Source organism: Tenrec ecaudatus, chromosome 10 (assembly GCF_050624435.1).
Source record: "Tenrec ecaudatus isolate mTenEca1 chromosome 10, mTenEca1.hap1, whole genome shotgun sequence".
Lineage (NCBI taxonomy): Eukaryota > Metazoa > Chordata > Mammalia > Afrosoricida > Tenrecidae > Tenrec > Tenrec ecaudatus.
In genome coordinates this window covers 139,310,993-139,326,369 of record NC_134539.1, presented here as the reverse complement: position 1 = coordinate 139,326,369, position 15,377 = coordinate 139,310,993, and the positions used below count along the sequence as shown (strand labels likewise).

The window sequence follows — 15,377 nt, the reverse complement described above, 5'->3', positions numbered from 1 at the left end:
GGGTAGAACTGTGCCTGTGGATTTCAGAGACTTTATGGAAGAATGCTTCATTTTTCTCCTGTGCATCTGCTGGTGGTTTTGAATTGCTGGCCTTGTAGATCACAGCCCAATGCATAACCACTATGACACCAGGGCTCCACTATATCTCCAAGTATATTGATTATCATTTTCTTTTTTAATAGTTCATTGATATATAATTCACATATCATACAATCCGATGGTCCTAATCATATTGTATTTATTGATTAGAAGTCTCTGGATGTTTTCTCATTCCTTTCTTTACATTTAGTCTTAGATGTGATTGAGTTCATTTTATCTCATAGTGACTCCTTATGACAGGGTGGAACTGCCCTACAGGGTCTTCTAGGGTGTAATCTTCATGGGAGCAGATGGTCAGGATTTTCCCCTTGGAGGGGTGGTGGTGGTTTGAATCACCAACCTCTTGGTTAGCAGACTAGTATTTAACCTTCTAGTGACCAGGGTTACTTCAATATCTTTGATGCTTCTACATTCTTTTTTGCTGTTTTGTAGTGTGTCTGGGAGAAGGGCTGGCTTTTCTTGTTGCCTCAAATATTTGATACTCCTTGGCTCTCTATCTATGCTTAGGGTGAGATGCTGACAAGGGCTGAGGCCTCCGCGTGGATGGGCTTGCTGAGTGCTGGGCTTCTCGGATGGTATTTGGGCAAGAACATGACATCTTTGTTGGGGAATAACCTCCTCCCATTGTGGGGACTTGTAGGTATTTTATGGGCCTTAGCAAGCCACTTTCCCCAGGGAGGGATCCTGTGATCTTTTTCCAGAATGCTGCTTTTTCCTGTCTTCTCCCATCCTCGCCATGGCATCCCCTACCACAGCTGGGTCATATATAAAAAGCCAGTCTCTCTGGTTCAGCCTTTCTAGAGTAAAACTCCCGCTTGGAATTTAGGGTCTATTTCCTCCCTGAATTGCCTCCGACCTATCCCCAGGTTTGTAGCCTCATCCACACTCTCACTTGAAGAGGCACACCCCCATCCCCAAACCCTTACAGCCAGCAAGCCAATCTGACTCATAATGTCGCTAAAGGGCAATGCAGAACTGCCCCCGTGGATTTCCAAAGACTAACTCTTCGGATTTTAGCTTTATAGGCGTATAAAGCCTTACCTTTTCCCCTCAGAGCAGCTGGTGGTCTTGGACTACTGACTCTGCAGTGAGCAGTCCAAAATGTCATCACTGTGACACCAGGGCCCCTAAGAGGCCCCTCTTAAGGTTCCAATTCCCAGGCTTCTCTGGTGCTGGGCAGTAAATCAGCTTGCTTCCTGGCTTCCCTCACTCCAGGACTTTGCTATCTCCACTCTAGCAAAGCCATTTCCACTAAGCTAGGCTATCTGGCTTCTAAAATTTTGTTCACATCCCTTGTCTTGCCATTTCCCCTTCTCCTCCCCTCTTTGTCCATGTGGGTTTATGCCCTTCTTATTCTTAACTCTCATTCTAGTGGGGTTTGGAGAGAGAAGCAAATTTATGGTGTACATTCATGTGATTCAATCTGCCACTTTCCCCTCAAGCCACTTTATAATGTTTGAATTGTGTGTATTTCATCTCCCCACAGAAGAAGGTATCCATTGTGCTTGGGTCTGGTAGGATAGAGTTTAACAAAGGAAAAGAAGATACATACCTTTCCTCCAACAAATTATATTCTGATAGCACTGTCTGGTAAGCACTAGACAAGGTCAGCAGTTCAAACACATCAGCCACTCCTCAAGAGAATGATGAGGCTTTCTGCTCCTGTAAAAGTTCCCAAAACTCACTGCCCTCCAGTCAATTCTGACTCATCGGGACCCTATAGGACAGGGTCACATTGCCCTTGTAGGTGTCAGAGACCATAATTCTTTTTAAAATCATTTTATTGGGAGCTCTTACAGATATTATAGCAATCCATCATTCAATTAGATCAAGCATAATTGTACAATTACTGCCACCATCATTTTCAAAACATTTTCTTTCTTCTTGAACTAGTTGATATTAGCTCCCCTTTGTCCCATCCCTCCCCCAGGAACCCTTATTCTTTTATTATACATAGTTTTATTGTTTTATCATTATCTGATCCCTATCTTACACTGTTCACTGTATCTGTTCCCCTAGATTTCTGTTATTTGTTCCCCTCGAGTGGGGTTATACAGTCATCTTTGCTAGGACTGCAGTTCTTTATGGGGTAGAAAGCCTTGTCTTTCTCCCAAGAAGCAAACCCTTTATAGAGAGGGTCACTATGAGTCACAACGACTCAAGTGTGTGTGTGTGTGTGTGTGTGTGTGTGTGTGTGTGTGAGAGAGAGAGAGAGAGAGAGAGAGAGAGAGAGAGAGAGAGAGAGAGAGAGAGAGAGAGAGAGAGAGAGAGAAAGGGTGGCCAGGGTAAGGATCACTTTTCCATTATGTGACTTATGTTGGCAATCCTTTTTTAAAAAGCCTTTGGGGTGGTGAAATGATTAAACCCTGGCCCACTAATCAAAAGGATGGTGGTTCAAACTCATCCCAGAGGTGCCTTAGAAGGAAGGTCTGGTGATTGACTCCATTTACTTCTGAAAGATCACAATCTTGTAAATCACATGCTGCTGTTCTACTCTGCCCACATGGAATTGACTCAATGGCAGCTGCAGCTGCCACCACCACTACCGACCCTTTTCAAAAGTTAAGCATTCTTGCCACACCGACTGTGTTCTATGCATTTTGTCTGAGAGCTAGGTGGGAGCCTTAGGAAGGTTGTAACAACTCCCTGCCATCGAGTCGGACTCACAGTGATCCTATAGGGCGGGGTAGAACTCGCCCGGTGAGTTTCCCAGACTAACTCTTGGTGGGAATAGAAAGCGCCGTCTTTTTCACGCCGTGTGCCTGGTAGTTTTAAACTGCTGACCTAGCCGTTAGCAGCCCAATGCATAAGCACTAAGCCACCAGGGCTCCTCCAGGAGGGCTATGGGATGGATTACTGAGCAGGCGGGCAAATCGCATCAAATTCAATTGTAGTGGTGACATTTGGCTGCTAACAGCGAGGTCCGTGGTTCCAAACCACCAGCCGCTCCACGAGAGAAAGACGGTTTCCTACTTCCACAAAGAGTTTCCGTCTCAGAAACCCACAGGGGTAGAATCTACTCGATGGCAGTGAGTTTAATTTTTTGGGTTTTTTTCTCAAAAAGAAACCGAGGCCCAGAGTTTTAGTTGATTTGCATCAACTTCTGTTCCTTGAGAAATAATCACCCCTTCTCTCAAGGGATTGTAAATGCCGGGCTCTTTTCAGACATGCTCCTTCTGCTTTGTGACCTTACAAGGCTGACAGCCCCTTTCGGTTTCTGAAGTCACTTGGTAGCTGATCCCTCTCATCACTGCACTTACAAAAATATCTAGGCTGGCTACAACTATCTTATAATTATACCTGTATAATTATAGATATATCTATGTATATATCTAGAACATATAGCTATATCTAGGCTGCCGCCCCTCACAGACTGTCAGCCCGATGGCAGAAGCATCTTTTCTGGTCTGTGCATCGTTTACACTCGGGAAACCAGGATGCGAAACGGAGCTTTCAAACGCCGTATTACGTTAAGAGGAAAATAAGGTGTGCGTACGCAGGAAGCAAAGCGGCCACGAAGGGACGGCCACACCGGGAAGTGAGCAGGTGGAAGCACAGGCGGCCTCGCCCTCCCCGCGCCTCCGCTGACCTTTCCCCCCGGAAGCGCTTGCCACCCTCGGGTGCCGGCGCGTCCGCGGCGCCGCTGGGGTCGCTCCAGGCCGCGCGCCGAGCGGGGCCGCGAGGGGAGGCTCCGCCCCCGGGGCCGCAGGACGCATGCGCCGGCGGGGCTCCGGTCCAGACGCGCGTCCCCGCCCGCCCGCCCGCCCGCCCGCTCGCTCCCTCCCTCCCTCCGGCTTGCGCGCGTCCGGTGGGCGTCGGAGGAGGCGGGGAACGGGGGAGCGAATGCAGAGGGGGCGGGTGTCGCGGGAGGGAAGGAGCGAACCGGAGAGCGTCGTCCTGAGAGAAGTGAAGGCGGCAAAATGGCGGACCGCTTCTCCCGCTTCAACGAGGACCGAGACTTTCAGGTAAACACGGCGCTGCCGAGGACCCGGGGAGAGCGCCGGCCGCTCCTGGAACCTTCTTCGTCCCCGGCTCCCAGCTCTCTCTCCTTCCAGCTTCTGCTAGGGCTTCCGAACCGGCTTGCTCTCCCACCCGCGATGTCTCAAGGGGCCTCCCAGCTTCGCGGAGGCCGCATCTTCCCTCATCCGCGTCCTCTTGTTTCTTCAAACTCCAGGCGCCGCCTGCTGCCGCTGCGGCCTGGTGGGGCTGCGAGTTCCGGAACCCCAGCCCGGAGGCTAGGGGGCTGTGCTCCCGGCGGGGCTGCGGGGCCTGTGGGGGCGCAAGGCTGACTCCCGAGGGGGGGCGGGAAGAGGGCTCGGTTGGAAGGGTTTGGGGGCGAGTGTTGATGAGGCCAGGACTTGGGAACCCCTAGCGTTTGCTCAGACCACTCCTGGGGGGGGGGGGCCTTCTCCCCTCTTCCCTCACCGTGATAATAAAGCCCTTTGATTGCTCCTCCTTCCATTTCCTCGCCTGGCCAAAGGGTGCGTTCTGGGCTAGTCAGACGTGGGCTTTCAGCGGGCTCTGAGGTTGTTGCTGTGACCCAGGCTTGGGCCACCGTTTGGGTAGCCGACCGTGGTTGGCTGGGGCGCCGACCACCCCGAGCCCCTCCCCCGAAAGAAAGATGCTGCGGGAGAGCGGGGATAAAAGGGGGCTTTGGGAGCGGGTGCAAACTAGTGGTAGAAGCGCGATTTTTTCCTTCGCCAGTTGCAAACGTTGGTGTGCACAAATGTCCTTGTGATGGTCAGCCTTATTGGGGGGTTGGGGTGGAGGAGAGGAAGGCCGAATTAGAATGTCCTCAGGCTGTGTCAACTACCTTGCGGTTGGGTAGTGTCCCCGTGACAATCTGGGAGACCTGAAGGATTGAGAGATTGGTTATTTCTAGGGTGAAAAACCACGGCATTAGGACCGAATATCCAGGCAACAGCAATTTGGGTCAGGGGCTGAACCTGGGCCGCTTAAGTTTTTATCCCGCTGCAGATGTTCCAGAAAGCTACATGAGGATACTCCAGCGGTGTTTGAGGGCATTTTGAGGGGTTTGGAAGAATTGAGACGCTTGGGTTAGTAAACACACAGGGCACGAAAGCCATGCAGCAGTTCTCAGCGGACTCGGCACACAACGCTTAGATCAAGTTTGGCAGCGGGAGGGATTTTGGGGCGGGGTGGGGGGGCGGCGGTTAAAGCCTTGTGACCATGCGCCTGCTCTCTATTAGCCTGCAGCACAGCCCAGCATCTCAAGGTGCTTGAAGGATATGATGCAGGTCCAGGGAAGTTTGAAGCCCTTTGTCTTAGCCATTTGATTTCCGAGAAAGGTTACTCTTTAGCATGCATCACAAAGCCCTAGTGGGCTGCCAAGTCTGCCCCTCTTTAAAGAGACACATTGATAACACCCTTGGATACTTGTAAGAGGTGAGAATTTCTGAGAATGGTGATGGCAACAAATGTACATATGTGCTTGGCACAATGGATGTAGGTATGGATTGTGATAAGAATTGTACCAGCCCCCAATAAAATGATTTTTTTAAGAAGAGGTGAGAATTTCAAGGCGACCTGATAAAACTGAACAAAGATAAATAGGGACAACTAAGTTTTAGGAGAAAATGACTGTTAACCACAGAAATTTCAGCAGCCTTTAAAGCAACAACAACAAAAGAATGGAGGGCTTGCAAGCCCTTGAATGAAGGCCTTGAAAACTAACAGTTTTCAGTATGAGTATGAATGCTGTCAGCTGAAAAACTTCTGGCTAGCTTTTAGTTTTTCAGTATCCAGTTTCTAAGACGGTGCTCTCTGAAAATGTTTTCATTATTGGGTTTATGGTAAACCAGATTGTAGTTGCTTGGTAGCTCTCTGAAGATACTGCATGCTCTGCTTCTTGTGTTGAAATAACCAACTCTGGCATTGGGTCAACCAGAAAGGTTTGCTTTTTAAATTCAGATGTCCTAGCATGAGATGTTAAAATGTTTGTAAGTTATTGTGCTAATAACATTTAAAGTAATTCATTAAAAATAGCTAACGTGGCATTTTCTCTGTCAGTAAAAAGAAAAGCACACTGGCTTTCATCGAGGCTGCCCATTTTTGGATCCAAGGTTCTTAGGCAAAGTAGCACAGTAGGATATGCTTTGTGTGGTATAGAGGACATGGTTCTTAAGTTCAGATTATTCAACATAAAATGTAGCTATCATACAAAAAATTAAGTATGACCTTTTCAAGTTTTTAAATGATACATAAGGAAAGCTGCTGAAAGTCATCATTGCTATTTGTCTTACGGGCTTGACAAATCCAAGCTAGCTTTCCAAACACAGTAGATAGGCCCTTTTCCTTTAAACAGTTCTAATAGCAATGGAAATTTCTCTGTGCCGTCTTCTCTGGTAAGTTCCAGATGTCTGTTGTTTTTCTCCCCTTTATTTTTTTAGCAAGATAATTTAGAATTACAAAAATTCACTTTGCCAATCTACCATCAAGTATAAATGTTGCAGAGTTTGTTATCTTTTGAATTTAGGGTGGAGTCAGAGGAGGACTCATTTGAAATTTAAGTAACTTTTATTTTGAATTGAGTTAAAGGCATATTTACAGAGCAAATCATCAATTTTACATTGAGTAATTCATTCAAAGTCTGTTTCATCTTGTTCATTGCAGTTTTCTCATTATAACATTACCCTGCCACCTCTTCCCTATGTTTCCTGCTCCATTCCTCTTTTCCTAACCCTGCTGAACTTTGTCCTTGGTAAATGCTGCCCCTTTGGTCCCAGAAAAGGAGCCCTAGTGGCAGAGTGGATGTGTGTTGGGCTGCTAACTGCAAGGTTAGCAGCAGTTGCAAACCACCAGCTGCTCTTCGGGAGAAAGGGGAGACTTTCTACTCCTGCAAAGAGTTACAGTTTTGGAAACCTACAGGGGCAGTTCTACCCTGCCCTATAGGGTCACCATGAGCTGGGATTGACTTCATGGTAGTGAGGGTTTTTGTTTTGTTTTTTATCCCAAAGGGTCAGTTATTTTAAGAGATGCATACCACATTAGGGTTATTGTTTCCCTTATTCCCTGACTTATTATTTGGCTGAAAATTGAGCCACAGGTTTGAGTTCACTTCCAGACCTGAAGAGTGTCTAATGGCCATATTCTCTAGGGTTCTTCCAGTCTCTCTTCTGCCTGCAAGTCTGATCTCTTTCACGATTTTGAAGTTTGTTCCTCAGTTTCTCCCATTCTATCTAAGACCATCTAATGTGATCCTTTTCAGAGCAGTTGGTAGTGGGATGGGCAGGGTGTGTGTCATTATCTAGCTCTTTGGTCTCAAGGGAGGGGTAATGATGTTTCCCTGAGCTAGTTCACTAATTGCTTCCACGTGTCTTTAATTTTCATCATTTTTTTCCCCTCCAGAAGGGGAGAGACAAACAGTTGTGACTTAGATGGCTGCTCATTAGCTTTTAAGACCACAGTCTGTACTCAACAAAGCAGAATATAGATACTGTGGACTGTGTTCCACCAGTTGACCTTGATGTCCCCTGAGATGATGGTCCTGAGTCCCCAGGGTTATCTATTGATTGGATATTGGGGGGTTAATTTCAAAGGTGTTTTGTGCGATAAAAGCAAGAAGCTTAACTATAGTATGCCACTGGAAGCCTTTCTAAATATGGAAAGTACTAGTTATCGGGATATACTTAATAATTTGGTAGCTTTATGATAACAATCATTGTCTTACAGGCTTTTTGTGTATCATTTTATAATTTTCATAACTATCACAAAAGATAAAGATGGTACAGGACTGGGCAATGTTTCATTACGTTATTCATGAATCAGAACTGACTCGAGGCACCTAACAACAACACTGGTTACTCCTATTTTCAAAAGGGAACTGAGGTACAGGGAGTTAAGTAACTTGGCCAAGTACACACAGCTAGTAGAAGGCGGAGCCTGGATCAGATCTGGGCTTTGTGACTTCTGAACTCTGTGGGGTGATGACCATTGCTATGCTAGCTCTACTGGCAGTTTTATATTTTATATAATTGTACTTGAGTCATCAAATGTGGAGGACAACCAGAACAGGTCACAAGGAGTAATTGAGCTTTAGAGAGGTGATAGAATTACAGTTGTTACTCTATTCTGTTTTGTCCAGATATGTCCAGATATGTTACTTCTTAGTCTCCCAAGGGCTTCTAGGGAGGCCTCGGGCAATGATAAGTTACACTGTATCCATCATAGAGGAATATTGTTTACCTTCATTTTAGTGTAAATATTCTTTTGTGTTTAACCTTTTAAAATGATGCTTGATCTTTGGAAATCTTTGATCAAGATTGATGGGTTTATTTTAATTTTCTTAATAAACATTTTGAGTTTCAACTACTTTAAGAATCTGACCTCACTTTCAAAATGAGACATAGCTACATTTACTAGATTGAGGTTTATCCTTTGCAGATTGAAACGTCATACAAATTAATTGAAAATATGTATTATAATTTAAGATAAAAGTGCATTTACCAATAAGAAATATAGGCACAAAAGTTTTATTTGTACAGTATTCTTTTATTTTTTTATCTATTTATTTATTTATTACAGTGTTCTATAAAAGATGTAGTGCTTAGCATTTTGTAGTTGCACAACTACTAATAGTGATCCAGTTGTCTGCTAGTGAGGATTACTCCTCGGTTTGTATACCTGCAGAGGACTGGTGATTTAAAGTAGCTTCTCATTACAACTTTCTTTTTTCATTCAATTTCTAATGAAAGGAGCTGTGATGATAGATTGATAAGTGAGAAGGTCATGAGAGAGATAAATATTTTTAAAATAATAAAATAAGCATTTTATTATATAATCTACTGAGTAGCTATTGCACATACTAATAAAAATAATGTATTACTTTTATGTAGTGTTTGAAGGATTCTTTGAGTTTCATGTATCAGGGTGTGGTCTTCAGGATAATTTAGTGAAGGCCACTAAGTGAGGTGCTTGCAATTTTAAAATATTTCGATCATGGAAGCCTATCAGTGTATGTTCTATATGGTACTATATGAACTAGTTTACAGCACTTGATTTTAGCCACAAGGCTGAGAAGCGATGTGAACTAGCTTACATTCTAGTGCATGCATGCCAGTTGTCTGAGTCTTCTTCCTTATTATCTGGAAGAGCTGCCACTAATCTCGAAAACCAGCGTCTGCTTTGCTTAGGGTACTGACACTTAGGCAAAATCATTACTACTGCCTTTCCCATAGTATGACGGAGGGAAAGGGTTAGAAGTCTAATTGTACCAAATCCAAAATGATACATTGCTGGTGAGTCAACTCCAATCAGTGATGAATCCCCCTGTGTGACAGAGTTAGAACTGCTCGCTCCGGAGGGCTTTCTTGGCCGTAATCTCTGTGAAAACGGATGGCCAGAGCTTTTATTTTGTGATAGCTCTGAATGGGTTCAAACTACCAACTTTCAAGTTGGCAGTCAAGTGCAAACTGTCACTTCGAGGGGCCATAATTTCTGAGCACATGCTACTGCTTAGTACATTTTCAGGAGCTCTTGATAGTGATCTAAAAAGGTTAGAATAAGGGGAGTTGAAATCACCGCCTTTGGGTCAATGCTGTCTCATAGTGACCCCTATGGTTTCCGAGACTTTGTTTCTGGGAGTAGAAAGCCCTGTCTTTCTCCCCAGGAGCTGCTGGTGGTTTTGAAGTTGGATCGAGGCCCAATAACCATTATATCACCAGGGCTTCTAAGGGGAGCTGAAAGGTAGATGATACATACTTAGGCAAAAGACATTTAAAATGTGAAAATAATCAAGGGATAATATTACACAGAGGTATTTGTAAGTTTCGCTGGGTGATAAGTTGGCAAGATTTTTGATCAAAGGGCTGCATATATATATGTGTGTGTGTGTATGTATGTGTATATATATATATATACACACACACACATGTATGTATTCCCCCCCCCCCCCAAAGTAGGCCTGGGGTGGGGAACCAAGAAAAACCAGATCTGGACAAGTATACTATTTTTAGGCCGGTAGTTGCAGGATTGTTTATAGTGCTGTAATTTTTTTTTGTAAAAACATGTTCCTCTTTCTTTCCTTTTATTCTGTTCATGCCACACAATTCTTTATCTAGAGGAGTATTCAAGGATTCATCTATCACATTTTCTCAGGTATATATAATTAAAAGTAAAACTCATGACTTAAAAAGTAGCTAAGTACATATGAAATCATAGTTGAGTTACATTTCCATTTGATGTCTGTCTGTTTGGGTTCATGATAGAAAGAAGGTTGATGTAGTTTCCTAATATATTCAAAATTACCATTTTCTAAAAAGTTGTAGCAGAAGTTCATGAGATCTTGGATTATGAATCTGAAACGTATGTCTGGGGTTCATCTTCTCTTGTGACTTAATAAGTTCCTACTGATTTATTCATGAAAATGGATTCTAGCTTGAGGGTAGAGGAGCTATCCAGTTCTTAGAATTCTATTAGAATATATTCTATTAAAATTTATTTTCTGGAAAAACTTGGTACTTTCTGTTTCTTTGTCTGACATTAATTTTCTTTTCATATTAGCATTGCCATTTAGTATTAAGTGAATGCTGATTCATGGTGATTATCAGAGGCATTACAAACAACCACCACATATAGTATGAAAGAAGGCATTGATTTGATATTGCAGTGACTACCAGAAGATGTTGTAATCATTTTCCACTTCTGAAAAGTGAATTGTTCACTGAACTGAAAATCTAACCAAATGTGCTAAGTGCATATTGTATAAAAAAATGAAAAAAGTTAATTATGTTCAGGCTGAAAGGAATATTCTGTATAAACATGCTTTTACTACATTATTTCTTAGGAATGAGATCCATTTAAAAATATTTTATACTGAATTTAGAGATGTATGAGGAGAAAAAGTAGCTGAAGTTGATCTGGCACTGCACATATATGTTGTTGGATGTTAGTGTGTTGATTCTGTCTCATAATGAACACGTGATAGAGTAGAACCACTCTAGAAGGATTTCTTGGCTGTAATTCTTATGGAAGCAGCTTGTTGGATCTTTCTCCCACAGAGCTGCAGTGTGAGTTCAAACTGCCAACTTTTGGTTAGCAGCCAAGTGCTTAACCATTGTGCCATTAGGGCTCTTTATATACAGTAGCACATCATGTTTTGATTAGTGCTCTAGATGAAACTGAACTCCCTGGGTGGGACACACGGTTAACTTGGCTGCTAATGGAAAGGTCAGCATTTTGAGTCTACCCAGAAGTGTCTTGGAAGAAAGACCTGCTGATTTACATCTTGGTAAGTAGTTATTGAAAATCTATGGGTTGGGCTGCAGAGAGAATTGAGCAATTGTGTTTGTTCTTAGCTTAAAAAAAAAAGTTCTATGGAACACAGTTTTACTCTCATATACATGGGGTCACTGAGTTGAAATCAGCTTGATATCAGCTGTAATGTATATATATGAATAAATGCTAAAATGAGAAATAGCTATTGGTTCTGAAAGTCTATACTAAATCAGCCTGGATTTCTAGTCTTTTGGCCAATATCTTTTTATAAACACTTGTAAGAATTTAAGAAAAATTAATTAACAACAAGAACCTCTCCCCACACACTTGTGCTCATTGAGTTGATTCTGATTCATAATGATCCAGTAGGACATAGTAGAACTGCTCTTTAAGGTTTCTGAGACTAAATCTGTACAGGAAAAGACCACCTCATTTTTCTCACTATGGGTGGTGAGTTTGAACCACTGACCTTGTGGTTATTAATTCCAAAGTACTTATAAATTCCTAATTACTAAATATCTAGATGTGTAGATTACTTCAGGCCTCAATATTTTAAGTGTTCATTAGAGGCAAGGATGGTGATACTTACATATGTCAGTCAACATACGATGTCAAGAGATACCAGTCCCTGGAGAAGGACATCAGGTTTGGTAGAGGGACAGTGAAGGGGAGAGAAAGGTCCTCAAAGAGATGGATTGACACCAGGACTGCAACAATGGGCTCAAGCATAGAAACAATTGTGAGAATGGTACAGGGCCTGGCATTGTTTCATCCTCTTGTGCATGAATAGCTTTGGGTCAGAACCGAATGAATAGTACCTAACAACAACAATATATAGCCAGGACTGCGGGAAGGGGTAAAAAAAACCAATATACAGCCAAACTTTATATTTCTACCTCTCTTTCACTGTACAGCTTAGTATAATTTAATAATAAAAGACTAAATCTCATCTTCACTCAAACTCACTGTCATTGAGTAGATGTAAACTCACAGTCACCTTATAGAACAGGTGAGTTTTTGAGATGGTAGCTTTTTAACCGGAGTAGAAAACCCAGCCTTCTCTTGTGGACCAGCTGGTGGTTTTGAATTGTTGGCCTTGCTGTTAGCAGCCAAACACAACACTGCTACACTATCATGGCTCCTTAATCTCCTCCTACTAACAATAATTGAATGCTATGTTTTATCAGGTAGAACCAGTCACTGGAGAAGGAAAGCCTGCTGGGAGAAGGGTCATCAAAAAAAGGAAGATCTTTAGGCGTGTTGACACAGTGTCTCAAACATAGGAACCATTGTGAGGGATATGTGTACGGATGTTATGAGTGGAGCCAACTTGATGGCATTTAACCAAAACACTTGTAATTAAATTTTGAGAGCACTTACTGTGGAAATCATGGACATTTTACAATAAACAGAATTGTGATGATGATCCTATATAGTGTTTGTGCAGCAGTCAGTCTTTACAGGAGCAGATAGCTTCATCTTTCTTGCACAGAGCAGCTGGTGGCTTTGAACCTCTACCCTTGTGGTTGACAGTCCATTGCTTACTTGACAGTGCTACCAGCAGTCCTCACAAGCGGAAAGGAGAATCAAATTCAACATCAGTCCATGATTGATTCCAATGAGGCAGAGATCAGACATTCCTTTACCCTGAAACTCTCTCTCACTTTTAACACTACTGTCATTTCCAAGCACTCTTCACTTCTCTGCTGGATTTGCATTTACCACATAGAACTGATACCATTTTTATGATTATAGGGCTTATTAGGGAGTTTAACAGGTTACAACTCAGGATCATAAATGCTCAGGATACATTCTTTGATTAGCACTGTTACTCCCATAGGCAGCCCACTCCTGTTTTTGGCTTTGCAGACATTCGGCCCCTTGACCTCGCTGCCTCGCTTTGGCAAGTGTTGTTAAGCTCTTTTAGTCCACTTCAGAAATGCCCCAAAGGTACTCTACTATGCGAGTAAGCCTCAGCTCTAATGCACTGAGCTCTCGTTCTGGGTTGGCAAACTTAGAAACCTAGACAGATGTTCACATTGTGTTCTACTTTGCAGACAAGTCTCCTACTGAAGACAACTGCTGCTGCTTCTCTCCCACCCCTTGTGTCTCTCCTGGGTTGAGTAGGTTTGGTGAACCTTGGAGTCTGAAGGATGGGTCTCATTCCATTCTTGGTTCTTTTTTATTGATGGTAGTAAGATCCCCTCATTCTTGAATGAGATAGCCAATTTTAAACCTGCTGTTGTGGCAAAACTGACATATACTTCATTTGCATGGTCCCACCCACATGGTGCCCTGTACCTTATTTACACTACTGATAATCTGTTTACTCCTTTGGGCGGGTCACAAACACCTTATATTTGCATAGTTCTGCTCAGTCATTCAGAATCAACTTGATGGCATTGAGTTTGGTTTGGTTTTAGTTACTTATCAGTCACTTAGGAATTACAAAGATTATGGTTAAGAACCCTAGTGGCACAGTGGTTTAAGCATTGGGCCACCAACCTTGAGGTCAGCATTTTGAAACCACAAGCTATTCCCAGAAGAAAGACAGGGTTTTCTGCTCCTGTAAAAAGTTACAATCTCAGAAACTCATAAAGGCAGTTCTACTCTGTACTTTGGGTCGCTGTGGGTCATCATCAACTTGATGATAGTGAATTGGGTTTTTGGTTTGAGAGCTATTACTCTGCAGAAAGATGAGACTTCTTACTTCCATAAATATTTATAGTCTTGGAAATCCACAGGGGCAGTTCTATAGGATCTGTCCTATAGGATCACTATGAGACAGAATTGACTAAATAAATGGCTTTGATTTTGAGAGTTGAGATGATTACGAGTAAAATATTAGTGAAGATCATTCAGTAACTTGCTGCAACAGTAAATCGACAGGGATCTGCCAGAATTTCAAGTTGGATTTAGAAAAGAACATTGTATGAAGGATATCATTGCTGACATCACATGGATCTTGGCTGAAGTAGAGAATACTAATTTGATTGGCGAGTCATACAAAACTATTAATAATGTTAGAGAAGAATGGGAATTTCAGAATACTTCATTGTGGTCATGCTCAACCTGGTACATGGACCAAGTGCCAATTATATGAACAGAACAAGGAACTACTGCGTGGTTTAAAGTCAGGAAGCTATGAGTCAGGGTTGTATCTTTTTACTATATATATTCAGCTTATAAGCTCAGCAGATAATCTTAGAAGTTGGACTGTATGAAGAAGAATGTGGCACCAGAGGAGCCCTGGTGGCAGAGTGGTTATGCGTTGGACAGCAAGGTCAGCAGTTTGAAACCATCTCCATAGAACAAAGATGGGGTTTTCTGCACCTGTAAGGGTTATAGTCTCGGAAACTCACAAGAGCAGTTCTGCCCTGTTAGAAGCAGGGTTGCTGTGATCGACATCCAGTGACAGTGAGTTTGGGTTTTTTTGGTTTCAGTGGGTTAGGATCAGGAAAGGCTTGTTAACAACCAGTGACATGCAGATGATACAATCTTGCTAGTTGAAAGTGAGAGCCAGAACTTGAAGCACATGCTGATGAAGATCAAAGACTGTAGCCTGCAGTGTGTATTATAGCTTAATATAAAGAAAACCAAAATCTTCACTGCTTGGACTAGTAGGCAACGTCGTAATAAACAGAGAAAAGATAACAATGGTCAAAGGCTTTATTTTGCTTGGCTCAAAAATCAATACTCAGGGGAGCAGCAGTCAAGTAATCAACATATTGAATTGGGTCCATCTGACAGCCTCTTATTGAAGAGCAAGGATATTGCTTTGTAAGCTAAGGAGCACCTGCCCTAAGCCAAGGTGTTTCCTTTCACCTCATAAGCCCCTGAAAGTTGAACAGTGAATAGGAAGACCACAAAATAATTGATACGTTTGAATGATAGCATTGGCAAAAATTATTGAAAGTACCATGGACTGTCAGAAGAACAAATCTGTGTTGGAAGAAGTATAGTCAGAGTACTCCTTAGAAGAGAGGATTGTGAGACTATCTCACAGTCTTTGAACACGTTAGCAGGAGAGATTGGTTCCTGGG

At 42.9% G+C, this 15,377-nt stretch overlaps 1 protein-coding gene across 3 annotated transcripts in view; it reads left to right on the top strand.

Moving 5' to 3' along the window:
* Nucleotides 1-3,841: 3,841 nt before the first annotated feature.
* Nucleotides 3,842-15,377, top strand: part of GPATCH8 (G-patch domain containing 8) — a 100,451-nt gene continuing 88,915 nt past the window's right edge. For all 3 annotated transcript variants that reach the window (XM_075561956.1, XM_075561957.1, XM_075561960.1), the window contains exon 1: nt 3,842-4,064. In XM_075561956.1, the coding sequence (XP_075418071.1) occupies nt 4,020-4,064 (45 nt within the window). In that variant the 5' untranslated portion in view covers nt 3,842-4,019. The remainder of the gene's footprint in view (nt 4,065-15,377) is intronic.